Source organism: Malurus melanocephalus, unplaced genomic scaffold (assembly GCF_030028575.1).
Source record: "Malurus melanocephalus ecotype Western Australia unplaced genomic scaffold, MMel_1.1 scaffold_170, whole genome shotgun sequence".
NCBI classification, from domain to species: Eukaryota; Metazoa; Chordata; class Aves; order Passeriformes; family Maluridae; genus Malurus; species Malurus melanocephalus.
The window spans coordinates 743,730-754,766 of NW_026623402.1; the positions used below are offsets into that span (position 1 = coordinate 743,730).

Here is an 11,037-nt window from a genome sequence, read left to right on the forward strand (position 1 = left end):
TCCTCACTTTTCCCACTTCCACTCTTGCTGCAAACTTCCCTCCAACACCACCATCCTTTCAGTTGATAATGCAGCCATTTGGTAATTACATGATTTGGTCATGCCAAAAATTGCCCAAAGCCTCATAAATCCTCCTCACCCCCAGAGAGCACAGCAGTCTCTGAACCTCCCAGGCACAGGCACCCACGAGGATCATATTCACCCCTACGCTGCACCCAGGCTTGGCCCGGGCACAGCATCGTGGTAAAATTAAGCTGAGCTGGAAGAGGTGTCCCTGTCAAGGGGAGCTCCTGGGGGYTACAGGAGGAGAGAGGAGCAGGACCTACCTTTGGTGTCGTCCAAGGACTCTGGAAGGGGAAGRATCTGCACCTGCATTTATGGAGAGGCACACTCTCACCTTGCCAAGTGGTTGCCCAGCCAAGGAGCATGTGAGGCCGCAGGCTCCATATGGCATTTTTCACGGAAGAAAGGTCTGCCCAGTGAAAAAAGAACCCTTTCAACCTCTGCCAATGCCTCCCGTCACAGGTAAGGCTGAGAGCARCAAGAGCTCTGCAAGGTGAAATGARCCCCAGAGATCTCTGAGAGGGATCAGCAGCTCCCCAATGTGTGGTGTGGGCAGCTCTCACTCATCACCAGATAAAATTTCTCTTAAAAAGTGTTTATTTCACCATCATGTGTCATTCTTGTCCAGCAGCCTACATTTCCARCAAACGGTGAATGTGCTGGGGCTGGTGGAAGCCATCCCAGTGTGGTCTTTGAGTGTGAAGCCAAGCTGGAAGTCCCATAAAACGCATCCTTACCATGTTGCTTATTCCAGGCCCTCCCCAGGAGGTCACCTGGCTCAGGTCCCATCCCTGGGATGGCTGTGCAGTGCTGGGGGGTGGCAGCCCCCACCCATTCCCACAGCTCACCCAGCCCTGTCTCAGTGGCCTTGGCTGATGTCCCGGTGCTCCCGGTCTCCAAAGGCAGCTGCCGTGTTTCCCAGCAGAGCCCCTGGGGTGTGCAGTGATCCTTATGGGGCTGGGGAGCCCTGCCAGCCCCTCCCCTGGAGCCAAGCACCCCCAGAGAAGGGGCTCTCCCTACAGCAGAACCAGGGCTGACCCAGAACTCCCCAGCAGGCTCCCCAGGCTGGACCAGCGCCAGGCTCCCTCAGCCCCGGCTCTCCATGGTCAGTCTCTCTTCAGGCCAGGACTCACCATGGGGCCACACCCAGGACCGAGAACCCCCTGGGCCAAGGTTTCTCCAGAGTCTGTCTCACCCAGGCCAAGAGCCCCTCAAGGATAAGTCTCAGGGTTTAACACCATCTGTGGGCCAAGACGGCACAAAGATCAGRGCCCTTTCTTGCCAATACCCCCAGGGCTGGGCCACCCTCCGGGTCAAGAYTGTCCCAAGGCTCAGCCCAAGGGCCAGAACCCCCTGTCACACACGGCCAACACCCCTCAGGTCCAGACCCCTCCAGGTCTCAGCCCCAGCACCAGCCCGCGGGGCAAAGATCTCTCCAGGGCCAAGAGCCCCCCACCACCCGGCACCCCCAGGATTGCGACGCCCTGCCTCAATCCCCGGGGCCAAACTCCCCTCAGGTCCGGGTCCCCRGGCCCAATCCCCCCCGCCCATCCTCAGGCCCGGCTCCCTCCCCGCTCCCCTCCACTGTGGGCGGCCCGCCAGGGGGCGCTGCCGGCGGCGGCCACGCGTGACCCTTTTTGTGCCGGCCGGGCCGCCGTAGCGCCCGCTCGTCCGCGCTACCGAGGGGAGGCCGCGCCGAGCGGGGCCGGGAGCGGGAGCGGCACCGGGAGCGGCACCGGGCCGGGGCCATGAGCGACATCCGGCACTCGCTGCTGCGGCGGGACGCGCTGAGCGCCGCCAAGGAGGTGCTCTACCACCTGGACATCTACTTCAGCAGCCAGCTGCAGAACTCGCCGCTGCCGCTCGTGGACAAGGGCCCCACCGATCTGCTCGAGGAGTTCCTCTTCCAGSTCCCCAAGGAGCGCGGCGCGCCGCCCAAGGTGCGACAGGGACACCCCGGCACAGCGGGACCGGCCTGGGATAGGGGCAGGGGACTTAGCCCCGGGSAGTGGGGATGGAGGGCAGGMCCCCAGAGCTCAGGACAGGAGCCCYGCTGGAGCCTGAGGCCTCAGGGGAGCAGGACAGGCTCCCTCCGGCGCGGGAGGAGCTGTAAATTGAGGGCTTAGATGGGCCGGAKGTGGTGCCTGAGGGGCTGCTGCTGGAGACCAAGGGTTTGGAAGAGTAGGRTGGGGTCCATGAGGGTCTGCTGGAAGAGACTGAGGCCCCAAGGGGATTCTTGGGGTGCTGGTGACTGAGGATTTTTGGCAGGGAGGGGGCTGGCTGGCAAGTCCCTGATGGAGGGATTTGGAGGTGTGGTGGATCTCGAGTTCCTGGGGACTGTCCAGAGCCTCCCAGTGCTGCAGCCGGGCCCTACCAGGGTGTTTGGGTGGGCATAGGGTGGCACTGGGATGGAGGTCTCAGAAACCACAGCTGCTGATGACTATTGGGGTACACGGCCCTGCAGCCATTTGTGCTGCTGAGTCCAGCTCTGTCTCCCCCAGTTGCCCTGCAGTGTCCWCAGGTGCTGTTATTTGTAGAGGGAGGAAATATTCCCCCTCCCTCAGCAATGTCAGTCTCGTCTCTCAGATGGTGGACAGCACTTGCAGGTGCAGCAAGTGCCAGCTTTGGATATCCAGGTGTTCAAATGAAGCTCGGAGCTTTTCAGYGTCACCGGGTAAATGCAGTGCTGGTTCAGGAAGCTTGAATGTGAATGCTGTGCATAAARATTGAATCCCTCACCCCCAAGGGAAGCTCTCAGACTTTACTGTTCCTGTCTTTTTACTTGTTTCTTGGTTCCTTAAGAGGCTCAATGTATTTTACAGCTTTACTTTGTTAATCTTTCAGAGGCTGAACTCACTTCAGGAACTTCAGCTCCTTGAGATTATGTGCAATTATTTCCAAGAGCAGACCAAGGATTCGGTCCGGCAGGTCATTTTTTCATCTCTCTTCAGCCCCCAAGGGAACAAAGCAGATGACAGCAGGATGGCTTTGCTGGGGAAGCTGGTTTCCATGGCAGTGGCTGTCTGCAGGGTYCCTGTGCTGGAGTGTGCTGCCTTCTGGCTGCAGGTACAGCTYCTGTGCAGCAGGGCTGGCTCGGGGAAGGGCTCAGAGAGTGATTCAGGGTGGGTACAGTGAATTGGGGTGCAGCTGGTCACAGCTGCTCCTCCCTGGCAGTTTCAGCTGACAGCAGCTGCCCCCATGTCTATGCTGGTGTCCGTTCCGTTCCATGTCCTGCTCTGGCATCAGGGATAGCTTTGCYAAGCCATTCATGGGCTGCAGTTTAAGAAAAAAAAACTTGTTTAGGTTTATTTTTGTCAGTGGAAGTTTTATCAGTACCCCCCAACCCCTGCATATTGAAAGGACTCAGTGGAGGGTTTGACCAACCAGAGAGCAAACCTTGGCAGTTCATGGTCACATTGCCCGAAGAAGCCAGCTCTGGATTTTGGGAGATAAACACTGCCTGATGTGCAGGTTTGTGTGTGGAAGTGGCAAACCCCTCTCTTGAAATTTGGGCACAAAATACCTGTGTCTGTCTTCTATCAATGCAGTGGTTGGGAATCTCCTCTGGCTTCTCCTTTCCCATTGAGATTYCCCACAGCAGGCTTTGGGAATTGCACCTTTGTTCCTACTTCCTTTGTGGGATGTGCAGAAGTCAAACTGTTTAACAGAAGGGCTGTGCTGGGAGGAGGCAGAMCAGCACTGTTTCCTTTTCTTCTACCTGGTGGCCTTTGAGAGGGCAGGATGGGATATAACCTGGATAGCAGGAAAAGGTGTATTTTTTTYCAAATGGCAGCTTTTAAATGACATGAGCATTCCCCAGAAGTTTCACATTAAAAATACCATGCATGGCAACTAAACCGGTTGAATTACAGACTTATGTTAGAATCATGGAATCACGAAATGGTTTCTGATGGAAGCTCATCCCATTCCACCCCTTGCCATGGCGACGCCTTCCACCAAAACCAGGTTGCTTCAAGTCCTGTCCAGTCTGACTTTGAATGCTGACCAGCTGGAACAGCCACAGCTTCTCTGGGCAATCTGTGCCAGAGCCTCACCACCCTCACAGGGAAGAAATGTTGCTGAAGTAGTAAAAAAAAAATCTCAAGAGTCAAAATATTGATCTAAAATATTTTGATTTTAAACCATGGATACTGTAAACTCAAAATATCACCATCTATTTCAATATTGCAATACACTAATTTTATTTCTGTGCAAGTGGGTGTTTGAAATGCTGAGAGAAAGCAGCCACAGTGCCATTTGGGGAAAGTGGGGGCACAGCTGTTGAAGCAGCCTGTGACAGGGTTTAATSTGCTGTCCCCTGTGTGCTGTCCCTGCAGCGGACCCCGGCCATGTTCTGTGTGAGGCTGGCCCGAACCTTGGTTGATGATTACTGCAACCTGGTGCCAGGCTCCATCCAGACCCTGAAGCAGATCTTCACTGCCAGCCCTCGATTCTGCTGCCAGTTCATTACATCAGTCACAGCTCTCTACGACCTCTCTTCAGGTAAGTGTTTCCCAGCTSTGCCTTTCCAAGTAAGAAGTATAGTATAATGCAACACGAATTAACTGCTGCAAGAGAATTAACTGCTGGAATCCTAAAGAGGTGTTACTGTGTAATTATTGCCAGAAGCAGCTCAGGGGTGTGGCTCTTGCCTCATCTGGCTCTGGTGTGAGAATGAAAATAACCTACTCTGTGGCTGGCTCGGGATTCAAGCATGGTTTGTGTTGGAATGGACCTTAAATCTCATCTTGTTCCACCCCCTGCCATGGGCAGGGACAGCTTCTACTAGACCAGGTTGTTGTAAGGCCCGACCAATCTGCCTTGGAAACTTCCAGGAATTTGGACTCCACCACCTCTGTGGGAGACAAGAGAGAGTCTTTGCTGGAGAAGCTGCCAGGAACATCTGACACAAAGGGCATTGTCCTCCACAGAGGGCAAAGGACATGGGGACCTTACTGACTGAGCAACTCTGGGAGTGAAAGCTTGTCTGTCTGGGCTCAGTCAGCCCTGGGAGACACTCAGKGCTACCTGTCAGTCTGATTCCTTCCCAAAAGGGACAAACACAAGTTCTGAATGTTTGCAAGCTGGAGCAGGATTTCTATGGAGCAGTGGTGAGAAACAATCATCAACATATCTCCTTAGCTCTATGTGTGACCTGCCAGGGGTACAACCTGTCTCAGGTTGTTGCTCAGACACTTGTAGGTGTCTAAAATAGGATTGATTTAGCTTTACTCAGCAACAGACAGCTCATGGTACACGAGGAAACAGCCAAACACTAAATAGCAACATCACCTCTGATGCTATCATTCATAAAGGAAATGCTTTGCCCAGTCTTCTCCAGATAACCAATTTGGAATTACTGAGACAGGTTCAGGCTTAGCCTTTTTGCTGTTTTTTCAAAGTATTTGGTAGAACTCAGAGCTTATTTTATATCTCAGTATTTTATATCTTTTGTGYTCCACTTGGAAGTTCATTGTGTTCATAATGTCAAAAGTCATGTCAGAAAGGAAATAACTTGAGCTATAGAAAGTAATTTTTTAATTCCTCGGTTTATTTGAAATGTTTTTGGTGACACAAGATAGAGGAGCTTGCCCTTCCAATCCAACATTCTCCCTGTGACAGGATGATGTGTCAGGGTTTCTCTTGTCTGTAGTAAAGTTCATGGCCATCTTTCACTTCCCACGTGAAGCTTTACATAATCTTATAATCCTTTACATGTTGTGTGATCGTGTTGTTGCATTGTGTTTTTCCAGAAGACGTGTTTAAGTATGTAAGTATTAAAGGAAATGAGTTGAATAATTGGCACTTCCTTTTCTTCATCCAACAAGTTTTTCTTATTTCCCTTGCCCATTGTACTTCTTCTGGCAAGGGATAAGTAGAGAGTGAATTTAGGGAAAAAATGAGCAGATGATGGGTGGGAGAGAAGAAAATGACAGAAGAAGCTTTGCTGGGAATGGGGATAAATGTCAGTGTTTGGTGGTGTATTCAGAATAGGTGGGGAAGGTGAAGTTGACAGGAACATGGTTGTGTCTTCCCTGGAAYAAACTACCTTTGGTGTCTTGAGAAAAACAGCACATCTGGGGATGGTTTGAAATTGTGACAGCATAGGACGGGTGTGTGTGAGAGGCTAATTAATCAGAGCCTAAATTAAAGTCCTGTGCCTCAGTGCAAGGCTCAGCTTATCCCACAATAACTTTCCTATCTCCAGATGACCTCATCCCTCCCTCGGATCTGCTCGAGCTGATCGTCTCCTGGATCTTTGAAGACCCTCGMTTGATCCTCATCACCTTTCTGAACACCCCCATTGCAGCCAACCTGCCAATAGGATTTTTGGAGCTCACCCCGCTGACCGGACTCATCCGCTGGTGTGTGAAGGCCCCCTTGGCCTACAAAAGGAAGAAGAAAGCCTCTCTCTCCAATGGACACCCTCCCAGCAAAATTGCCAAGGACTCGGCTTCAGGAGAAGACAGGGATTGCCACCAGCTGTATTCCAAGCTGCATCTGAGTGTCCTGCAGGTTCTYATGATGCTCCAGGGGCATTTAACAGAGAAAAACCTTTATGGGCGCCTGGGGCTGGTGCCCTTTGACCACGTGGTTCCACTGGTGGAGGACATTAACAGACTGTCTGATGAACTCAATCCTCTCAATGCATCCAAAGAAATTGAACTGGCTCTGGACAGGCTGGCTCAGGCTTTGCAAGTGGCCATGGCATCAGGAGCACTTCTGTGCACCAGAGGTGAGTTGTCTGTGGGGCTGGCACAGACCTGGCAYGGGATTCTTCTCCTCAGGGTGCAGAAGTTGTAAGAGGCAGTTTTGGGGTGAGGGGAGCAAAGATCAACGTGTTCATAGCACAGTTAATAGTTTGCCCCTCTTAGAAAGTGATAGTGCTGGAAATTGTTTAGGAAGAATCGCAGCGTGGAGAGTGAGAAAGGTGAGATCACTGCAGTGGGTGAGTCAGGCATTGCTTTGCAGAGCTGGAGATTGATCCCCAGCCCTGCACTATGCACAAGGGGTTGTATCTGGGTGTCTTGCAAGGGGACAAATTTGTTCCCCTCAGATTTGTCTGCAGCTRTTTCAAAAGCACTTTAAAGCTTTAAATTGTCTGTTTAATTTTGCTTCAGTTTAACGTCTCTGAGTTTGCCTGCTGAAGGAGAGTSCATGAAGCACATAAACCCCTGGGTGGGTGTGCTAGGCAAGGAATTTGAAAAGCAAATAAAAACTCTTCATCTGGAATTTCTGGGCCTTCAGCTCATCTGTAATGAGACCCCATTACAGTGTGTCCAAATTCAGTTAAACTTAGTAAAAAAGGGCTGTTAACATGGCTTTTGTCTGCCTTTCCTGGCTCCAAAGTCTGTTCTTTCCAAAAGACAGGCAGAAATATAAAGGGGAATTGACCCCACACAGTCCAGGGTCAGCCACACAGACGCTTTTCTTGTTATATTCTCTTGAAAACAGGTMATTTTAGGCTTGAAGCTCTCTAACAGCTAGGACAGTTTGTGCAGACCCCAGCTGCAGAGAGTTCAGATCTCATGCTTTTGTCCTGGCTGAACCAGTGCTGCTGGTCAAATTTCAATACTCTTCTTCCTAATCTTTTATAAAATAACTCTGAGTGTAATAAGAACAAGCAGAAACTGGAGTTTTTTGATCTGAGGGCTGATTTCAGCTGTGTTTGTTCTTAGCTGGTACATTCTGAGCAGTTACTGTGGTAGGTAATTCAGTGTAAGGGGCAGCTGAAATACCAGATATTTCAGTGGTTTGGGATTGTATTTGGTTACAAAGGTGGGATTTTGTTCTCAAGCTTTTCCTGAAAATACTATCTGTGGGATATGTTGTTTAATTCCTTGGTTCTAGCTGTTCTGCTTTAGCAGAAGTTTGGAGATGGTAAAAAAGATGCAATTTCTAATTGGTAGATTCCAATAAAAAAAAAAAAAAAAGAAACCCAAGCCATTTTTTACWGTAATGTTTTAAAAACCCCAAACCAATACAAAACAGGCACTGTTTTGCTTTGACCTGGTGCCTCTCTTATCATAAATGGCCACATTCTATGGGCAGAGTCACACATTGTGCTTTTTATGTCTCAGTTACTTCTTGCAAAATCTGTCCTAAGGTTTGTCTGCCTTAAATGTCAAACATACAGTAAAGTGTCTGGTGGGGAAAGTTTATGAAATGGAGAAAGGTTTTCTGTCCTATGGAGGTTTTGGATCTGAGAGAAGGATTCTGGGGCTGTTGCTGACTGATGATGATGACAGATGACTGATTATTCACTAATCAGTAATTATTCAGTAAAATTATTGATTATTCAGTAACCTGGAAAAGACAGTGGAGAGGAAAACTACTCCAATTTCTGCTTTATCCTTAATCTTCTGTTCTTTTTCAGATGACTTGAGGTCCGTGTGTTCCAGGCTACCACATAACAAGTAAGAGACCTTTTTTCAGCTGTGTTGACTTTGATGCATTTTCCAAGTCACTCGAGGGCTATTGAGACAAAGTCTCCTCTAAAAATTGGTCTKTGTGGAATTTGGCCTTTATGCACATGCACTCTAGCACAAGGCTGAAGGTGACACAGTGCTGGCTGCTTCTTCCCCAGATTGCTGATTGAAGTGGGCTTCAGGGGCTTGCATCTTTAGAAGTGACCTTGCCCAGCCTGTGTTAGAACAAATTCACAGAAAAGGGAAATGAAATGCCAGCGAGGAACCTGCCCCAGAGCTGTCCCATCCCCAAYTCCCTACTGCTTTTACCTGACCCTAAGTTCAATTGCTTCTTGCCCTTTTGCAAAGAGCAGAGTTTAAAGAAAAAAAAAAGGGGGGGAAAGGGAAAAGAAGTCTTCTGGAAGCTATARAGAACATAATTGAGTCACTGTCCTCTTGGCTCTCAGCAGTGCTGTGTGTCAGGTGTGAATTGTCCTTAGACCCATGACAAAAGCTCCTCTAACAATCCTCCCTCCTGTCTGAATTTGTCTCCACAGCCTGCTCCAGCTGGTGATTTCAGGTCCAGTGCAGCAGCCGACCCACGGGGCTCTGCCACCAGGGTTTTACCCGCACATCCACACTCCTCCCCTGGCGTACCCCGCACACGCCGCGCACCCCGCGCTGCCGGCACACCCCGCGCTGCCAGCTCACCCCGTGCAGACCTTCATCCCAGGAATGACATTCCCATACCGGCCCATCCGCTAGCCAGCAGAGTGTCCCAGCTTCCCTGAGTTTGAGGAAGCCTCACAGACAAAAACCAAACGCCTGGGAATCACATTTTCCTCTTTGGAGCAAAGCTGAGCTCCGCCCGCACCCGGGATCAGCCCTGGGGCAGCACATGGGGGRCTAAGGTGGGTTTGGATGTGGGATGCACTTACTGAGGCAGATCATAGGGGCAAAAGGAGGGCATGGGAATAGGCAACAGCAACTCCAAACCTCTGCAGTGTGTGGAAGTTATTTTGCTCCAAGGGTATGATGTTTCCCAGTCATGTATTTTGCAGCAGCCCGGATCTGTTTACAGCACCGTGAGCCCGGCTGCTCTGGCTCTRGGAGGGCCAGGAAGGAAGGCCTCGTGTGATTTTTCCACGCTATTCCACTCCAGCCTGCTTGTTTCTTTGTAAATGTTTGTATCTATAGCAACAGAGTATGTGTACACTGTATATTTTTGGAACACAAACATTTGTTTCGGAAGCACAAGGTAGAGTAAAGCAGCACTTCCTATTAAAGGAAACAATTTAAGAAGCATAAAACAAATCTGCCGCTTTCTTTTTCAAACAATTAAAAGAATTAGAACAATTTCAAACAATTGGATTCTTCTCTTGCCAGTGATTAGAAGGTCCAACTTATTAGGCCTGTGCTGGGGTGGGGACAAAACTCCATGGATGCAGTGACCCATTAACCTCCCTGCTGAGGAAATGCATTTTACACACCTCAATCAGTGCTTTGGAAAAAATTTAGGGTGAGATCTGGGGTSTTTTCTTTGTGTTGGCTGGAGGACTGGTCAAAGGCTGGCAGCGCCGTGCTGGCCAGCTGCACATGCAACACAGGAATGCGTGGAATCATCCTGGGAAGGACTGCAGAGCATGCTGCTCTTACCATAACAGCCAAACGTGGTGTCCAGCCCCTTTTCCTGCTGTGCTTTTCTCAGCCCCCTCTGCGGGATGAAAAAACAGGAAAAAAAGGGGTTGTTGCTGCACATCAGAGATGGTGACAAAGACTTCTGCTGCTGCTGTCCTCATGGGAGGAGATGTGTTACCTGCAAAAAAAGGGCAGATTAGCTAGAAGGGGGTAAATCTGATATGAAACAGCTGGAAACTCTGGAAAAGAAAACTTAATAATAATCGTGTAGTAGTTAGGTTCGGAAGGGTCCTCGAGATCACCTACTCCAACCTCCGGTTCATCTAGTTGAACCCAGAATAATAATGGTAACTTTTGGTCATGCAGTTGGACTAGGCAATCGTAGGCACTTTTCAACTAAAGTATTCTGTCTCATCTCACTTTGTAGAGCTTCAACAACAAGGAAAAACCCTTAAGCACTTCTAATTTTAGCATTAGAACCATTAATTTCATCAAGCCCTTGCACCGTGACAGGTCTCCTGCCTCGTTTTCCTTTGTACGACTGAGGGAAACTTCCGGCCAGGTGACCCGGGGGCATGACCAGCCCCACCCTATTTCCCAAGCGCCCGTGCTCAAGGACTCTCCTTTAATTACCCAAAGCCTTTAATTACCAGCGGCGCTCTCCTCTGGGCACCGCCCACGTGGCCTCAGGGGACCGGCGCGTCCCTGTGCGCATGCGCGCTCTCGGCAGTCACGTGCCCCGGCGCCAGCCAATGGCGAGGCGCGTTACTGCGCGGTGCCCCGGTTGAGGAAGTGCCGCCGGTGTCCGTGTCCCGCGCTCCTTCGTCCAGTTCCGCCTCCCGGGATGTGCTGAGGGCGCGTCCGCCGCCCCTCCCAGGTGAGCGGGGAAGATTTTGGGGTGGTCTCTATGGCGGGTAAGGGGGCCGGC

At 50.5% G+C, this 11,037-nt stretch overlaps 2 protein-coding genes across 2 annotated transcripts in view; both read left to right on the forward strand.

Annotated features, from left to right (window-relative positions):
• The first annotated feature begins 1,766 nt into the window (after positions 1-1,766).
• INTS15 (integrator complex subunit 15) lies at positions 1,767-9,832 on the forward strand. The gene is made up of 6 exons (XM_057372387.1): positions 1,767-2,003; positions 2,908-3,129; positions 4,401-4,566; positions 6,272-6,799; positions 8,441-8,480; positions 9,029-9,832. Exons 1-6 carry the CDS (start codon positions 1,812-1,814, stop codon positions 9,234-9,236), a joined length of 1,356 nt encoding a protein of 451 aa, XP_057228370.1. The 5' UTR covers positions 1,767-1,811; the 3' UTR covers positions 9,237-9,832.
• A 1,029-nt stretch (positions 9,833-10,861) lies between these two features.
• NAA60 (N-alpha-acetyltransferase 60, NatF catalytic subunit) overlaps positions 10,862-11,037 on the forward strand; it is an 18,329-nt gene continuing 18,153 nt past the window's right edge. The window contains exon 1 of the mRNA XM_057372389.1: positions 10,862-10,986. The gene's annotated coding sequence lies outside the window, so the exon portion shown is untranslated. The remainder of the gene's footprint in view (positions 10,987-11,037) is intronic.